At 49.0% G+C, this 18,376-nt stretch overlaps 1 protein-coding gene across 2 annotated transcripts in view; it reads left to right on the top strand.

The window, feature by feature from the left end:
- Window positions 1–262: 262 nt before the first annotated feature.
- Window positions 263–18,376, top strand: part of KCNIP1 (potassium voltage-gated channel interacting protein 1) — a gene marked incomplete at both ends in the record, with an annotated part of 357,480 nt that continues 339,366 nt past the window's right edge. For both annotated transcript variants that reach the window (XM_079918443.1, XM_079918445.1), the window contains one exon: window positions 263–350. In XM_079918443.1, coding sequence (XP_079774569.1) covers window positions 263–350 — 88 coding nt within the window. The remainder of the gene's footprint in view (window positions 351–18,376) is intronic.

Below are 18,376 nucleotides of genomic sequence, written 5' to 3' on the forward strand. Positions count from 1 at the left end.
GATCCTCTTGTGGCGAGGACTTGGGTGGACGGCGGGAGGGAGTGGAGGGAGGGAGGAAGGAAAGGAGCAGATATCGTGCCCTGCAGGCTCTCTGGATGCAGAAGCCGGACTCACTGCAGAGGCAGCTGTGCTGTTCCCGTAGCTTCTGGGGTGCGTCCTTCTCTCAGGGTTCGCCCAGGCAGGCTCCAAGTTCCAAGGGCACGCAAGGTGGGTGCCTTTCCTTCTGGGTGCCGACAACAGAGCCTGCCTTCCCTCTGCCACCATGAGCGGCTGCACCAAAAGATGCAAGCTTGGGTTCGTGAAATTTGCTCGGACCGTCTTTAAGCTCATCACTGGGACCCTCAGCAAAGGTAGGGAGCCTGGCCTTGACCCTCGTTTTCTGTATTGGTGCGGTCTGGCTGGTCAGAGTGCCTCGGTGCGGTTAAGTGTGGCCATTCCCGTGCGCCTGGGTCTCAGAGGAAGCTGGGGAGAAATCGGGGACTGGATTTCAGGGTTGCTGACAACCTGGGTCCTGGCTCCGAGCAGGCGGGCACCAGGCCAGGGAGTTCAGCCGGCTGTAATTGCCTGGAACTTTGGAAATGGGTTTGGCGGTGTGTGGCTGATTGGTTACAGGCGGGCAGAGGGACAGAACCCTTCCCAGAGCACTAGAAGCAGCTTAGCATGACTAGAGTTTCAAGAAGTTATCCACGGAGTGTTGTGCCTTGTGATAAAAGAGAGATTTGATGCAGTGGGCTGTGAGTAATTCTGCAGAACAGAGAGGCTGGAGGGGGCGCCCGCAGGAGGTGGCTCGGGGCTGGAAGCCACCGTGCACTGGTGAATACAGGATCTATATCAGCTCTGGGTCTGATGTCAGGAGCCAAGAGCTTCCTCTCACGGGGTTCCAGGGTCTTGCGTTTCTGGGTCTTTGCTCATCGTTTCTTTGCTTTTTTTGGACCCCTGTCTCTCTGCATCTCCTACCTAGGCCCATTCCCCAGGAGCAGGCGTGGCAGGGAGTTTTCAGGTCTGACTGCCTGGGTAGCCCAGAAGGGATGGTTGTGGACCGGAACTAGGACTGCCATGTGTGCATTTCAGCCCCAGGATGCAGAGGGGAGGCTAACTTCTCAGGGACGTCCCTGTCTCTGGGGCCCCATGTTACACTCTGTACCAAGGAGTGTGAGGGACTCAGAGACACTCTGGCAAACTTTCTGGAGATAAAATTTAAAGAGGGAGCAGTGGCGTGATGTGGCTGCACTGGCTGAAAAAGTGTCTTTAAATATTCATGCCCTTCGTTCAGGAGGAAAGAGTCTTTGGGGGAGATGCACTGGAAGCGGCAGGCAGGGTATTTGGGGAAGGAGGGAGGCCCACATACTCTTGATCGGGGATTTTTTTTAATGACAATGAGAGAAGATAAAGGCTGTGTATGGCCATCTCTAATGACCTGGTTCAGGTCCCAGGCTGCCCGGCAGGTCCAGCATGGTGAAATTGTAAGGTGGGTATGGGAGAAGGAATGGTGAGATTTGGCTCGTCTCCTTTCTCTGGCCTTTTCATAGCTCCTGTTCTGTCCCCATTGCACTTCTGAAATAGGGCCCTGCCCCTCCAGGAAGCTCAGGTGGGTTGAATGCCCAATGCTAAGGGTCAGGCTGCCAGGCAGAATTATTAGGGGCTCCAAGTGGGACAGACTGAGGTGAGGCGGAGAGAGCAGAGGGCTTAGGGGATGGTGCAGGGTTCCCCCATTCAATCCTCTCATCAAGGATCCCGGGATCGCAGGGGGTGATGGGTGAGGGACAGCATCCTATCCCAGTCTCTGCTTCCCAGAAATGCAATGGAAAGAGCTTTGGCCTGAACTTAGGAAACCTAGGTCTCAACTCCAGCTTCGCTCCCTGTGCAAGTCACAGCCTCGCTGAGCCTCGGTTTCCTCATCTGTAAAATGAAGCTAACCTATCTACCTCCCAGCTCCGTTTCAAGGATCCAGGGAAGCAGAGACACAGGATCCCTTTACGGAGTGTGTTGCAGTGACCCCACACGAAGAAGAGGTCAGGGACTGAGATGGGCATGGGTCTGGAGAGGGTGACCCAGGCCATCCCCTCTGCCTGCCCAGGGTCAAAATCTCTGTAATGTAGCCGACTGCAGGCAGGTCTGTACACTCCAGGCAGCATCAGAGGGGAAGAGAGATCACAGAAGGACATAATGCCTCAAGAGTGGGTGAGTGTGAGTAGGTGAGGTCAGTCAGGGAGAGAGAGTGTATGCAAAAGGGTGTGTGTGTGTGTAAGAGAGAGACAGAGAGATTCAGAGAAGGGGCGGATGGCTATTTGAATAAATGAGGAGGAGGATATTTTCGCCTGCATATTTGCCCACAACCATCCCCTTGACATTTATTTACTGAGCACCTGCTCTGCGCCACACTCATTAGACGCTGGACATATGGATGAATAGGACTCGAGCCCTCCGTCGAGAAACGTGCATTCCGGTGGGAGCACAGACCAAAGACACAGACCCCACGGGGACATCACTCTGAGTGCTGAGAAGGAGGGAGGCGTGGGGGCCAAAGGGCACAGAGAAAAGTAGCCTGAGCAGGTGAAGAAGCTCCTCCAGAAGTGGCAACTAAACGGAGACGAGCAGAAGGGCCAGGGCTGGGCAGTGGAAGGAGGTTGGTGCTCCAGAGGGAGCAGCACTGGAGCGTCAGCCTTTGCAGAGAAACCAGCCAGTGGGTCAGGACGGCCCCCTCTCTCTGCTCAGAATCCCGGAAGACTAAGATCCGTGTGACACAGAAAGGGCTCCACAGGGACCGGTAGCGGGGACCGAGTGGCCGCCTGGACTCCTTCTGACCTGCTTCACCACTGAGTTTTCTCAGACTCGTGTGAGAGGCGAGCCACGGCAGGCATCAGGGCACGGTCCTGCCTCCTGGCTCCACAGAGAGCACCGAGAGTTTACACAGCCCTGGCTCTGTGCCAGGCACAGGCTGGGAAGCCAGTGTGCTGCCCAGCCCAGGTGTTCAGTAAATATTTTTAAAATAAATGACCAAGAGAGCAGAGTCAAGCCTTGAGCAGGAGAGTGGAGAACAGTCTTTCTAATGTATGGACCGGCCCTAGGTGAATTTAGATTACACCCTACATGGACACGTGACATTTGCCTAACGATTTCTGGTTTCCGTTGTGATTTCACTTATTCATTATTCATCACACTGAGTCCTAGATTTGCAATAATCCAACCTTTAGAAGAAGTATTTCTCTTTGCTCCTTTCAGGATTGAGGAATGTAAAGATTCTATAGGACCAGGTACCTCCTGCTGGTCCTGGGGGCAATGTATTCTTTCTTAACCTGCCTTGGGAATAACTGGGGAACAGGGTGGGCCCATGAACACCCCCTCTGTGTCCTACCTGCTCCTGTCCTGGCCACCTCCCCCTGATGCCAGCAATCCCCCGTTCCACTGCTCTCAGCTGCCAGTGGCCCAGATTTCTCATGGAGGCCCTTTTCAGAGATCAGGTCCTCCCCCTCGACTTTGACCTTTTCCTTCATATCTCTGATCACAATATGGGATCCGTGTCTCTTTTAGGAACATGTTTGCTTAAGGCCGTCTTCCCCACTTGACTTAAGCTCTGTGAGGGCAGGGCCCACGCGCATTTTCCTCACCACTGTAGCCGGAGCTACGCCTCCAGTGCCCAGCCCAGAGTGAGTACTCCACCGATAGCATTAAATGAATGAAGCAGCGCTACGTGGCCCCCTGAGATGATGCTTGTAGTAGCCTGAGCTTCTAGGAAGCACCGTGCACACACCTGTCCCAGAGGTGCTCAGTCTATGGTCAGAGGGTGAGCCTCCAGCCAGACAAATCATTCAGAACCGTGCCTGAGCTTCTTAGGGTCTTGGGAAGGGCATTTAAATTGTCAGAAGAGGGGAGGTTGTGTGTGTTTTGGGGATGGGGGAGTGTCCTAGCACCCTCACTCCTGCCCCTTCAGCTCTACCTTGATTTGTTTCACATACTGGACTTCTCTGAAATTTAACAAACGAGTTTTTAAAAGGTTAAAAAACAAAAAAAAAGAAAGCTTAAAAAAAGTTTGCAAACAAATTATGCAGTGGCAAAGGCAACTGGTTGCCAGACTAGGACATCTTGGGTTCTCTGCATACTGGCTGGGGAGCCTCGCGCCAGGTCCCTTACCTCTGTCTGGCCTCAGGTACCTAATCTATAAAATGGAATCGTAAATGGCCTCCTTACGGGACTTCATGAGATTGTGCATGTAAAGCTTCCTGCGCTAATGAGGACCTACAGTGTCGCACAGGGAACTCTACTCCATACTCTGTGATGGCCCATATGGGAAAGGCATCTAAAAAAGAGTGGATATATGTATTTGTACAACTGATTCACTTTGTTGTACAGCGGAAAGTCACACAACATTGTAAGTCAACTATACTCCAATAAAAATTAAAAAAAAAAAGATATCCGCATAATAAGTCCTGAGGCAATGCTCCATGGGGCTGCTACAGTGATTAGCTGGTACTCTCGGGGCTGTGAGCATCTTAAGGCAGAGACTTCTCACTCACTGCTTGTTCCTTGAGCCCCTGACGCAGACTCTGAGAGCAGCTTCTCGTCTCTAGCACTTTTGCTGTTTCCCCTCCGCTGAACTTGCTTTCCTACGGCTCCACCCAGTGCAGAGACTGACACACGAGCCACTTCCCACACCTGATTCCCTGATTAGGAGTTAGGAGTGTGACTCCCAGAGCCAGGCCCTCCCCTGCTCTAACGAAGAGCTTACCAGATGCTCAGTTCCTGCCTTGGATGCCCAGTTACACCGGGCTCTGAGGAACGTGCCTCTTCCGGCGCAGCTAGCTCCCCAGCCCTGGCAGAGACCCCGGGGCTGGCGGCGGGAGCCAGAAGTTGTGCAGGCTCCACTCTGGCTGGTGAGGTTTAAGCCCATTTCCTTTTGCATTTTGGGGACCCATCCATTACCCCAGGCACAGATGGCAAAGCCAACGCAAAGCAGGAGGGAGAAATCCAATCCAGGAGAGCTTCTAGTTGTCCTGGCCACCCGCGTAGCTGCGGGGTCGGAAGGCGGGGTCGGCAGGGGGGCGGTGCTGACCGTGTAAGATTTGTCTCAAGAACCTTGCGCTGGAGCCCCAGCTCTCCCTCCCTCCCGGCCCAGGTCGGTTCTCTGTGTGCTAGGCAAGACCTCAGCTTCAGACCCAACGGAGACAAGCCGTTCCTCTTGCCTCCCCCCGACTGCTGTTCAGGAGCCTCAAGAAAATGACCTTGAACGTGGGGAGGGCTCTGCCCTCAGGCAGACTGGGCTGGAGTCCCAGCCCTGTGGTCCACCAGCTGTGTGAGCTCGGGTGAGTTGCACAACCTCCCAAAACCAAGGTTCTTCCTTGATCATTGGCGATAATAGCAATATCAACCACGCAAGGCTGTTTTCTAATTTAACAAGGATAATACAAGTCACAGGCTGGCAGCAAGCGTCGAGAGGGGACCCCGCACTTGCAGGGAGCTGAGCTCCTTAAACGGCATGCCCTAGGCACCTCTCTTGCCTTGCCCCATCCTGACCCTGGAAGTAGGCACTGCAATCTCCATTTTAACTGTTTTAAGGAAACGGACCTTCAGCTTAGCCAGGTCGCCCAGCTGGCAATGAGTGGCAGGGCTGGAGAAGAACCTGAGTTCTACTGAGGTCAAGACCAGGTGCTTGCCTCTCCACGGGGCTGGAGAGGATGCCCCTGCGGGCTTTGCTCCCCACCTTGTCACCGGCAGAGTGCCACCAGCTCCCCACTAATTTTGTAGGTGGGTTTGTCAGAAATGGTTGTACCTGCTGGGGTGCTTCAGGGCAGCCACCTATCTTGCAAGGGGTTGGGACAAATTCCGTTATGTGGCATGACCTGGGTTAAGGAATAAGCTTGATGGGGAAAGGGAACACCCCACAGGCCAAGGTCAGCAAGACAGACCCATGCGTGCTCTCCTGGCGGCACTGTCACCTCTGGGACAGGTGCGCTGGGGCCCAGACGCCTGCTGTCTCAAGCTCCTCGCCCATGTGGGACCCTCCCTCACTGCTCTGCATCCTTACAGGGCAAGTGTGAGAAGTTGTCTTGCCAGTGGAGAAATACACAAGTTTCAGGGCACCAGGCAGTCTGGAATTACTAGAATTGTCTAAAAAAAGCAATGACCTTGACTCTGGGGATCTTGGAACCTGTGAGATGTGACAGTGCCCTCTGCCAGAAGGAGGGCACCTCCTGCCTCCTGAGAAGCTCAGCTTGTGTGCACTTCCCTTCGCTGGGGAGGTTAGAGTCCCCACCAACCCGGGTCCCAGCTGGCTTGCTCTCCTGGCCACTCAGGCGAGCACCGGGCTCATGTTAGCTCAGCCCCATCCCTGGTTGCAACTGGGAACCTCTGAGTGCTTGTGCCTTGTCATAGGCAGAAAGTTCCAATATTCTGGTCCATTCCTGCCTCTCCAGTTCCAAGCCAGAACCTGCCAGGGTGGGCAGTGTGCTCGCTTTGGCTCTCCCACGTAGCCCTCATCCCAGCCTACAGGTCTCTTGTCCTTGCCCCTCTGTAGCAGACCCATCACCCCCTGATTCATTTTGCTGACCAGGAGCTCTCTGGGGTCCCTGTAGTCCCATAGCAGAGGAGAGAGAGGAAGGTGGGACCTCCGTCACCTGCCAAGGCTGTCCCTCTCTGGGACCACTGGTCCTTTCTTCCAAATGACACCAATACCAGACAGGAATAATTTGTTCAGCTGCTTATCCTAGCCCTGCTGCACAGACATCCTATTAACTCTAGGACCACGGGGGACCGGCTGGTTTGTTCCAAATTAAAAGTAGCTGGAAATGGGCCCCTCTGGCAGGCGGGAGGGCTGCAGTACAAAGACACAGGGTGGAGTGGATCAAATCAGGTCTTAATCAGCCTTTGGAGGCCCAGAGGTCCCTGGCCCTGCCAGTGTGACCCTCACCTTCCCCATTCTTCTTAGGATTCCAGAATCTTCCAGGCCACAGAATCTTCCCCAGACCACCTCTCTCATCGGACCACAAGTCCCAAGTCCCAGACAGCTGTTGATTCATGAGAGCAGACGTGGTCATGTGAGGCAGCCATGGATGGCAGGAAGATGCAGGGCAAGCAAGGGCACAGCTCTGGAGCCAGACAGTCCTGGGTTCAAATCCTGCCACTTGCTGGCAGGATAGCCAGGGACAAGCCATGTCCCGCCTTGAGTCTGTGTCCTCCCCTGGGAAATGGGGCCAGTAATTCCCTCCTCATGGGGCTACGAGGAGATGGTGCACGTGGCATACCCAGCACCCAGCACATACCTGCTGCCCAGGAAAAGTCAGCTTCTCACCCTTCTCTTCTTTTCATGCAATTAAACCTTGGACTCATAGCCAACAGAAAGGAGGCGGAGCCGAAAGAAACAAGGCTATGAGTCAAGTCTTCTTCCGGCTCTTCTCTAGACGTACGGCTCCTCCAACGTTGCCCCCTCCACGCCCAGTCACTCTCAATTACATCTTCCGTAATTGGGAACTTGTCAACAGCCGAAATTATCCTTTTCATTTACTGGTTTTCGTTTTTATTGGCCATCCCCTTGCCCCTGTGAGAACATGAGCGCTCACTGCATGGGGCTTATTGGTGATGCCTTGAGCACCAGATGCATGTTGAATAAATGATGACTAATCACTTTTCCTTCCCAGCAACATCAGGCTGTGAGACTGGAGTCCCTTTTTGAGGCCTGGACTTTGTCAGGCTGATTCAGAGGCCTCCACGCCCCATCTCCCTGTTCTGAATTTGCAAGAGTTTGACAGAAGCCACCAGCCACAGTGACCTTGATGAGATGAGGGATCAGTGCAAGCAAGACCAGGGGCCTGGCCATTCTTCCACCCCAGTTCTCCGGTGCCCTGTGGGATGGCCCTCGCTGCCCGTCCACTACAGCTGGCCAGATGCACAGAGGGGAGGTCGGCTTCCCCCTCAGTGTCCATCTGCTCCCCAGCTGGAAGGGCAGGAGGGAGGACCCAGGCTCTGAGGGCCCCACAGGAGGGCAGGGAGTTGTGCAGAAGAAGCAGAGATGAGAAACTTGTACAGGCACCCCAGACCATCTGGAGGCAGTGGAAGCCAGGACCCCAGGAAGAGACATGAGGGAGAACGTTTACCACTGCCAGTGATTCCCATCCCTGTACTCCTGAGTCTGGAGGCGGAAGGAAGCCTTCCTCCTGTTGGGATGACGGCAGGAGGACCATGAACTTAAAGCCAACCATGGTCCTCTCTTCTTGAAGCCATTGTGTTCCTTCTTGTGGTCTTAGAACCACAAAGAGCAGCAGATTGGGAGCTGGGCCTTCGATTCCAGATCCTCCCCTTCTCTGGGCCTCCGTTTCTTCATCCCTAAAATGAGGGAGTTTCTGGCTTCAAGCGTCCCTTCCAGTTTTGGAATTTTAAGACTCTATAGCGATCATTGCAACACTACGCATGGCACCTGCTCTGTGCCCGACCTTGCTCTAAGCACCGCACACACAATTTTATTTAATACACACAAGAACCCCAGAAGGTGGAGAGCTCTCGTTAACCCAATTTATAGATAAGAAGTTCTGAGCTTCAGGACGGGAAGGGCCTGGCTCTGGGTCACACAGCCAGCTCGGGACAGGGCCAGGATTGGAAGTCAGGCTATCTGTCTCCAAGTTCCAGTTCTACTTCCTATATGATGCTCCTTTCATTTCTAAAACTCAGATCCGGCATAGGAAAGTAATAAAGACAAAACGGGTTCTTCCGCAGCTTGACCAAGAGGCGACACATGCTCTTATTTGAGAAATCAAGGTTTCAAGGCCTCTATTCTGACGGAAGCAGCACAGCTTGGAAGATTCTGCTGAGACCTGTGCCCCCCAGATTACACCCCAGACCCTCATCCACATACACCCCTTCTCCAGTCAAACCACAAAAAAATATGGGAGAACTAGCCTGACAGCTGAGACTGCACAGAGGGGAAAGAAATGAAATACCACCCAGCAAGCATTGCTATTGTAATTCCAGTCTAGCCAATTTTCACTTTTTGCTGGCATGAGCTGGTTTAGAAGCAGAGGCAGGTAATCGGGCAGGGATCAGGGAGGGAGATGTGATTCTGCGGCTTGTGTCTGAGAGGCTGGGGTTAGCCCACCCCAATTTTCTTTCCGTAATCTTTTGATTAACCCTGAGCCAGTTTGGGTGTCATTTTTCAAACCATCTGTGCTTGACGAGCAGAGCCAAGCCCAGGCTTGCAGCTCGCTATCTGTAAACATCAGCTGGGAACCCACTGTGCCTTGGAGCCTGGGATACGCCTAAGACACCAGGCATATTGGACTGCAGTCCATCCAGCCCTGGCCCTGTGAGCTACCTACTTTTGTTATTCCCATCCTGGAGCTGGGAGAGGTTGAATAACTTGCCCAAGGTCACAAAGCCAGAGCTGTGACTCTGAAGATCCCATACGGTACCAAAGGAACACTCTGTGTCAAACCCCTCAGCATCATCACCCCTGGGATGGACTGAATTGTGTCCCCCCAGATTCATAAGTTGAAGTGCTAACTTCGATGTAACTGTATTTGGAGGTAAGATTTTTAAAAGGAAATTAAGGTTCAATGAGGTCTTAAGGGTGGAGGCCTGATCCAATAGGACCGATGTCCTTATAAGAAGAGGGAGAGACGCACACATAGAGAAAAGGCCCTGTGAGGACACAGCAAGAAGGACAGAGTGGCCATCTACAAGCAGAGGAGAGAGGCCTCACCAGAAGCCAGCACCTTGATCTTGGACTTCCAGACTCCAGAACCACGAAAAAAATAAATTTCTGCTGTTTAAGTTGCCCAGTCTGTGTATCTTGTTAAGGCAGCCCTAGGAAAGTAATGCACCCGAGACAATTCTTTGCATAGCATCCTTTCGCATATCTTTCTATTGTCATAAATATACATAGCATAAAATTTTCCATTTTAACCATTTTGAGGTGTACGATTCAGTGGCATTGATTACATTTCACATTATTGTGCAACCCTCATCACCACCATCCACCTACAGAACTTTTCTTCTTCCCAAACTGAAACTCTGTCCCCATGAAACAAGAATCCCTCATTCCCTCCACCCTCACGCTCCCAGCCCCTGTCCAGCATTCTACTTTCTGTCTCTATGAACTTGACTATTCTAGGTACCTCCTATGAGTAGGATCCACACCGTATTTGCTCTTTTGTGTCTGACTTATTTCACTTAGCATAATGTTTTCAAGGTTTATCCATGTTGTAGCATGTGTCAGAATTTCATTCCTTTCTAAGGCTGAATAATGCCCCAGAGTAGGGATATACCATCATTTTTTTTTAATCCATTCAACCGTTGCTATTCATCCACTCCCATATTTTTAAAAGACATAATCTCCTTGCTCACAACTCTGTCTCCAGTGGTTTCTTGCCACATTCAGAGTCAAATGCAGACTTTCGTCTGGTCTGCAGCCTTTGCGTGATCTGTCCCTGCATTTCTGGCCTCCTGCTCTGGTGGCATTCTCCTCCAGGAGTGCACCCCAGCCACCAGGCCATGTTGTTTTTGCTGGAACCCCAGCTCCTCCAGCCTCTGGGTCCTGACGGTTACTGTCTCTCCGTCTGGACACCCTCTGCCAGCTCTCCTCTGGCTCTCTCCCGCACTTCATTCAGATCCCCTCCTGTCTACAGTCGCCCCCGTTGTGCACAGTGGCATTTCCTCCCACCTAACGCTGCCTCATTTTCCCGCGTAGCCCTCCTGCAATTACATCACACATTTACTCATCTGTTTCTGGTCTGGCTTGTGCCCTGAGAGTCCAGTTTCACAAGGGCAGGGACTGTCCTGGCCGTTGCCGCTTCCCCAGCACCTGGCACAGGGCCCAGCACATAGTAAGTCCTCAGGGGAAGCTGAGAGGTCCACCAGGCAGACGAGAAGCCCAGGAGGAGACCACCTGGTGGGTGGCAAAGCTGGCCCTTGAACCTGGACCTCTGAATCCACTTTCCTTTCCTGAAAGTCTCTGCACTGCGTGCCCATTAAAGGCCCCGGTTCTGCCTTCCCAAGTCCATCTTTCCAACCACACTTACCCCCTTAGCAAAGTGTCGATGATCCTGACTCAATGGAGGGATGAATGGAGAAAGGAAGAAAGGGAGGGAGGGAGGATGGATCATAAGTCCTTCGATTTGAATGTCATCCTGTGCCCTCTACTCAACCCTCGTAAAAGCAAAGCAGACCTCTCTCTCCTGACTTCACTGTTTCTCTGTATGTGTCCCCAGTTTGCACCTTCCATTATCTTTGCTCACTGAGTTCTATTGATTAGTTCTCCCTGGTGTTTCTCTTGTCTGTCACTCTTTCCATTCTCAGTGCTGTCCCCAAAGTCCAAACTCTCATCACGTCTCACTGCTTTGCTGCAGCCGGCAGACTGCATTTCTTTCCACTTCTCCCCTCTTGTCTCTTCCACACCAGGGCAAAACAAAGAGATAGTCCATACAACCCTTTGACCAGAGAGCCCTACTTCTAGAAGTCTGTTCTAAGCAGATCATCAGAGATGTACACCAAGACTTCTATTCAGCAGGGTTCACCATGGTACTACATTATAATAGTGAAAAATTGAAGACAATCTCAACTTCAGTCAAAAAATAGTGGGTTAACTGAATTTTGGTTCATCCATCTGATGCAATAATATTAAGCCTTTGAAAAATTATTTTGAGGACTACTTAATAGCAAGCAGAAATGCTATTGACGTAATATTAGGTGAAAAATCAGGATACAAAACTATAAGTACAATGAGGTTCCAATCTGTGAATAGATAGGTGGGTAGAAAAAGTAAAACAGAAAAGAAATAAAGTGAAATATCCTGGGTTTTAGTTAAGATCAATGGTTATATTTTAAAGTTCTTCTTGATAGAGGAACTGTATGGTCTGCCTTACCTTCAATAAGCATGTATATTTAATCAGACCATAAAAATACCATTCCCTGAATACACATCTTTAATTTTTTAATTCTTCCCAATACCTTCAATAAAATTTATGCTTTCACTGCACTGTGTCACTGCCTGTCCTCACCATGTTAGAGCACACCCGAAACTTCCAGACCTGGCTGTCATAGCTGGCATCTCATGGTCTCAGCCTGCTTCCAGCTCGTGTCTCCCCAACTGCAAACACATTCTCCAGCCAAACTCGTCCCCATGTGGGTTCCAAACCAGACTTGTGTTTTATGTCCTTGAACCTAGCCTCAAATGATTCAGAAAACCAAATGCACACACAAACACACACACACACACACAGAGAGAAGGAGTACAAATATGGTAAAATATTGATAATAATTTGTGAACCAAGGTGAAGGGTATGCATCTCCTATATACTAATTTTGCAACTCTTCTATAGTTGGACATTTTTAGAATTAAAGTCGGGGGAAATAAAGGAGCAGTATAATCTGGCATTTAAAGGCATTGGCTCTGCTATGAAATGACCTTAGTTTAAATCCCAGCTCTACCACCTATTAGTTGGGTGACAATGACCTCAGGCAAGTTACGTACTTCCTAGGTCTCAATTTCTTCATCAGTGAAATGGGGATAATGAAAATCATCATGTATTTATTTCCCACCATTTCCTGGAGAATGGAATACATGAGTGTAAAGGGCTTGGTGAAGAGTCTGGCCACCCTTGTTCGTTGTGAACGACTAATGTCAGTGTTCAATATAGAGATCAGATTCTTAACCATGAAGTTATCCATAATGCTCTCTACCTTCCTAAACAACTCAACCCTGGATAACTAAGTAAAGTGCTGTGGTTTGGGAATCTTTTGCTTATGGGATTCTCTTTCTGCCACTGGCACAGAGCAGGGAGAATGCAGTGCCGTTTCCCGCCAGCATCCACATCTCCAGGCCCTGGCAGAGTGCCTGGCACAGAGGAGGCAGCCAGTAAGTGCAAAAACCCCAAAATGAGGAGCTTGAAGGGTTCAAGTTGCGCTTTAAAGAAAGTTCATCTCATTAGACACAAGCTTGTAACCTTGCTGATGCAGCCACTCTATTCCCATAGAGGAGGCATCACCTTGATAAATTAGCTGTGGATATAAGCACCCTGCAGTTGGCATGGAAATGCAATTTAATTTCCAATTAAGCCTGATTTCTGGGCCGAGGGATTTGCCTGCCTCACACTGAGAGAATCGTTCCAGCCAGACCTATTGTTGTCAATGTTGGTGGTTCTCCCATGAAGGGGACTATCGTGGAAACTGGTCCTTTGGCCCTTGGATGGTTCAACCAGGTTCTGCTTTTCCTCCAGAACTGAGTTTATAACAAGTAGATTCAAGAAAGTTCAAAGCAAAGACAGTCTCTCTGTGGCAGAAATTCTTAAGACAGAACACAGCTAGAAACAGATTGAAAGGGAGAGAGATGCAAGATGGTCCTCAATGATGCTCACAAGAAAGAGAAGTGAGAAGTTGTGCATGAGAAAAGAGGGGTGCTGGGAAGTTCTCTGAGCTCAAACAGAGAAGAATCTGTATAATCAGAGGAAGGAGATACGTTTGCTCAAATGGAGAGTGAACATTTGCAGAGCATCTTTTATACACCCGACACAGTGCTGAGCGCTTCACATTCAGTATTGCACTGAGTCATCACAAGCACCCTATAAAACAAAAGATGTTATGCTCATTTTCCAGTTGAGGAAACGGAGTCTCAGGGAGATTGAATAAACTGCCCAGGGTCATAGAAAAGCCAGATTCGAACTTTCATTTTTCTGAGCTTTCCTCCCTGCAGGCTCCCTCTCCAAACACAAATGAAACATGTAGTTTAGAACCAGAAGAATAAGGTTACACTAAGCTGAAACTTACCTCCCGCAAAATTTAAGAATAAGAAAAAGGCTTTGAAAACGTGTTCTGAGAGAAAGAGTAAAAACAACTGACTCAGTAAAAATAACCGAGTTTGCTTGGGGCACGTGATCTGATGGAGGGGCAAACGACACCTATTTCTACTTGGGTTTCCCATCTTCCCCACAAGGTGAAAGACTGGACGTGATGGTCCAGTGTGGCTAAGAGGCTCACAGGTGCGCAGAGGGCTCAGGCTACTCTAAACCAATGAGGTTCTGGCTTGGGGCTCAGAAAATTTCAATTCCCGGAGTTGGAAAGAACCAACGGAGGGCATATAAAACGGTGTTTAAAGACACACATATATATATATGAGATGTTTCCAAGACTACCACTTGCATGGCCAACAGAGTCGCAGAAAAATTAGTTAGAGACCAAGAAAGTGTCACATAGCTCAATTTTTATTAATGATTGCAAAAGAAAATTCTAAAGCTATGTATAAATAAGCATGCTGTCAGCTCCTGGACACATCCTAGAATGGACTAGTGAACCAGGGATTTGGGAACACTTGGGGAAAAAAAGCAGGGTTGACTGAGAAAAGTGTGGGATCCCTGAGAAAGGGACAAGTCAGCCCAGCCTCTCTTCCATCCTGCTTTTTAGTAGAGACATCAGGTCAGGGATTTCTGTGGCCATAGCCTGCCTGGTTGGTGCCATGGGCTGGGTGATCACCGCATCAGGCAGACTCTAGCCAACCTCATCTGCCTGTCCATCTTGGCACTTTCGCCATCAGAATCTTTGCAGAGCTTTTTCGGATGCATATGGTGGGGCCTCACTCCACAGCTGTGGACTCTTCAGAGGTGTGGCTCCAGGGAACCGTTCGAGAGCCTCGGCTCCATGGGAATGTATATAGAGGCCCTTAAAAAGCTCTCAGTACTGAACCTGCCCTGCTGGGAATTTTCCATTTTTGATACGGGGCAGAGATTAACGGGCAGGACGCACAGTGGTTAGAGAGTAGAGCCTGGAGCCGTACTGTTCAGGTTTGAATCCCAGCTCTGCTATTCACTAACTGCTACTTACTGACTTCTGACCTGCGGCAAGTTAAATCTCTGTGCCTTCGTTGCCTCATCTATGAAGTGGAGACAGTAATAATAGCCTAAAGGATATTGTTAGGGTTAAATGGACCTTACATGTAAGGGTTTAGCCCGGATCCTGGCCTACAGTGTTCAACAGATGTTAAGTCTTATTATTATTACAGATGATAGATTCTTGTTCCAGATGTAATTTGCTAAATACATCCCCAAATGGAAGTAACTACCTCCCAGTACAGTGAGTTATTTGTCAAAAGAGATGTTGACGTAGGTTGTTGCTAAAGGGGAATGTTATAGGGAGGGTTCAAGCACCAGATCAGAAAGTGAAGAAGCACTAGGTGATCTTTAAAGAACTACTGACCCTCAGAGAAGATTAGTTTTCATTTGAATATAAGAAATCAAAGGCGTGTCGAAAAGTGGAGGCTCCAGAAGTGACAGACGAGGGCTCAGGGCAACAGTCTCACTGGGAGTGGAGAGAGAAGATGGGTCTTAAAGCTGCAGATGCTAAGTAAACCCCTGTTTTTCTTTTATGTATATCGAGGGCGGTTGGTGTGAGATGCGGGAGATTATGGGAGATTGAAGTCTCTCTAATGGAGGCAGAAGGTGCAAGCTTTGGGATGAATCACCATCTTGCTCCAACATTCAGTTGGAGTCGATTGCTTTGCATTTATAGACATCTCTTCCCCGACCTCCTTAGCACTTAAGGAAGTTGGCTGATGAGCACAGGCATGATATGAGTGGGAAGGGAGAGTTGTGGAAATCTAGGAAGGTGCTGAATTCTGTATTTGAATTGACATGACGAAGTTCCAGGAAAGCACCTGTGGATAGGAAGATAGTCCATAAACTGACCCACCTGTAGAAGAGACAACCCGGAACCAGGAGAGATGGGGAAAATGGACGCTCTCCTCCTGGCCCTCAGTGGGAATCTGATGAAACTTAGAGGAGGGTTTTGGATGTGCACAGGGCATGGCTGGGAAGAGCAGGGGGACCCTGTCTGTCTCTGGACTCACCAGGCCAGCAGTTCTGAAACTATCTGGTCTCAGAATCCTTCTCCAATCTTAAAATATGTTGGGACTCCAAAGAGATTTGGTTTATATGGGTTATATTAACTAATGTTTACCATTTAGAAATGAAAACTCAGAAGGTTTCATTTAAATGAATTTATTTTAAAATAACAATGATATACCCATTACATGTTAACAAAAAGACCATATTTTTATGAGAAATAATTATATTTTCAAAAACATTATTAAGAAAAGTAGCACTGTTTTCCCTTTTTGCAAATCTCTTTAATGTCTGGTTCAGTAGAAGACTGCTGGACTCTCATGTCTGCATTCAGTCTTTTGTGATATCACATGCCGCATAAGCTCTGAAAAATTCCACTGGTGAGAGAATGAGAGCAAAAAAAGCAAATAGTATCTAAATAGTATTATAAAAAGAGTTTTCACCTTGCAGTCCTCTGCTTTGAGAACCACTACCCTAGTCTCTAGTGAATTTCTTCATGTCTTCCTGATTCTCCTTTGGTCTTACTCTTTTCCCTACGTGTGAAAGGGCAGTGGCTGGTGAGGTATAAGACAGCTGCACTTTGTTCAAACAGTATCTTTGCAAATATTACATATAATTCAAATTCCCCCAAACGCAAAAGACATTGGCTATTCTTATGCACCAGCCTGTACTGTCAATTAGTAATAGAGCGAATGCAGTCTACAATCCACACACCCGAGGAGTTTTGAAATTAGGAGGAATTTTAGATGAATTGTTGATGGTGGTCGGGGAGGCTGGCATCATTTCAGGAAGTCACAAAAATTGAGATTTTACTAATATTTTTACATTGCATTATTTTGAATTTGCATAAATTACGTTCTTCGCTGTGGAGAAGGAAGCCCTTGATAATGGTAGGGGAGGAGGGAGACGGAGTGTCAAGAAGATGATCAGCTCCTTGAAGACGGGCACTCTCTGCCCCTCCTCCTCTCCTTGCCGCTGACCTCCACCAGGCGATCTGAGTTGGGGGGTTGCAGGGAGTGATCCAGGTGCACCTCTTCAGGTGTGAGTCACTGGCTCAGGAGAGAAAAAGCAAAACCAGTGGAAGCACTAGACTTCATTAGCAGAGTGATTTTTTTAAGAACTGATGAGGGCTCTCTGCTCCCAGGCAGCCATTATTCCAAAACCATTTTCCTCCGTGTCTAACTCCATCATGCTTAAATGCCCATTATGTCACTCTTGTCTTGACCATGAAGTTCTGTGAGCAACAGGCAGGTATGGGATTTGATAGAAGTGGGCCAAATTCGTTGACAGGAGGACGGCATTGTCTCAAGCAAATGAAGATCATTGTTAATAATGCATGGATCAGTGGGGCTGGGCATCCCCAGGTACTTTTTGCTAGAAAGTCATGGCCTTTTCCCCTGCAGGGGCGGTTTGGATAATCTGAGCTTCTCTGTATTTCAGCCCCAAATGCAGGTGCATGGAAAGCATATGCAAAGGAAGCCCTGTAAATGAGACTCACGATGGGGACTTTTTTCTTCTTGTAGATTCCCATGCAGTTGTAAGAAGTAACACAGACAGGTCCCATGTACCCTTTACCTAATTTCCCCCAAAGAACTAGAGGACAGTATCACAACTGGGACTTTCTAGACTCACAAGGCCCTTGAGAAGTCCCTGACCTCAGAAGGAAGAAACTCCAGGGAATAGTGTGCTACCTCCCCTTGGAAAGATTGTCTTCAGTAAGAACCTGGAGGATGTGAAGCTGCATCAGGGATCCCTGGCTGCAAGTGACAGAAGTTGGTGCAGATTCCAGGTGCTCCCTCAGATCTCTGACTTACATGAGGACACCATGGGGTTCCCAGGATGCAAAACTCTTCCTTACCTGGCCCCCGGGTCTTTGGATGGATGGGTCCCTCAGCCCTTCAGCTGAATCAGCTCAAATACTGTGGTTGACAGGTCAGGCTCTGGAATCACCCAGCCCAAGGCTTGATTCCCAGTTCCTCACTTGCTATATGGTTGATGTTGGCCAATGATCTCTTAGAGCCTCAGTTTCTCATAATATCTTATATAGCACTTAGCATGTGTCAGTCGTTATTCTAGGAACATTATACAATAACTCATTTAATACCAACAACCCTCAAAAGGGAAATATTATTATTAGTTCCTATTTTGCAAGTGAGGAAATTGAGGCACAGAGAAGTTATTTGCCCAAAGTCACCCAGCTAGAGAATAACAGGTTTGGGTATTTGAAGCCAGGCCGTAGGCATCACAAGTCCACATATATAAACCACTGTCTTATTTTGCTTCTCCTTATCTGTGAGCTGGGTTCAGTAGTGCCTCACTGAATTTTTACAAGACACACTGCTTAGCACTGTGTCTGGCATGGAATAAATAAGCACCAATAAATGCTAGTTAACATTATTGTTGGTATAATTTCTTCTGGAAGTTTCTGAGTATTCATTACTTGTTACTGTTATAACAACAGCTTCCATTTTGACCACCTACTATGTGTCAAACCTTCATTAGCCCTCCCAACTACCCAAAATGGGGAGTCTCTCTTTTATAGATGAAACAAGTGAGAATCAGGG

Source organism: Stenella coeruleoalba, assembly GCF_951394435.1.
Source record: "Stenella coeruleoalba genome assembly, chromosome: 3".
NCBI classification, from domain to species: domain Eukaryota; kingdom Metazoa; phylum Chordata; class Mammalia; order Artiodactyla; family Delphinidae; genus Stenella; species Stenella coeruleoalba.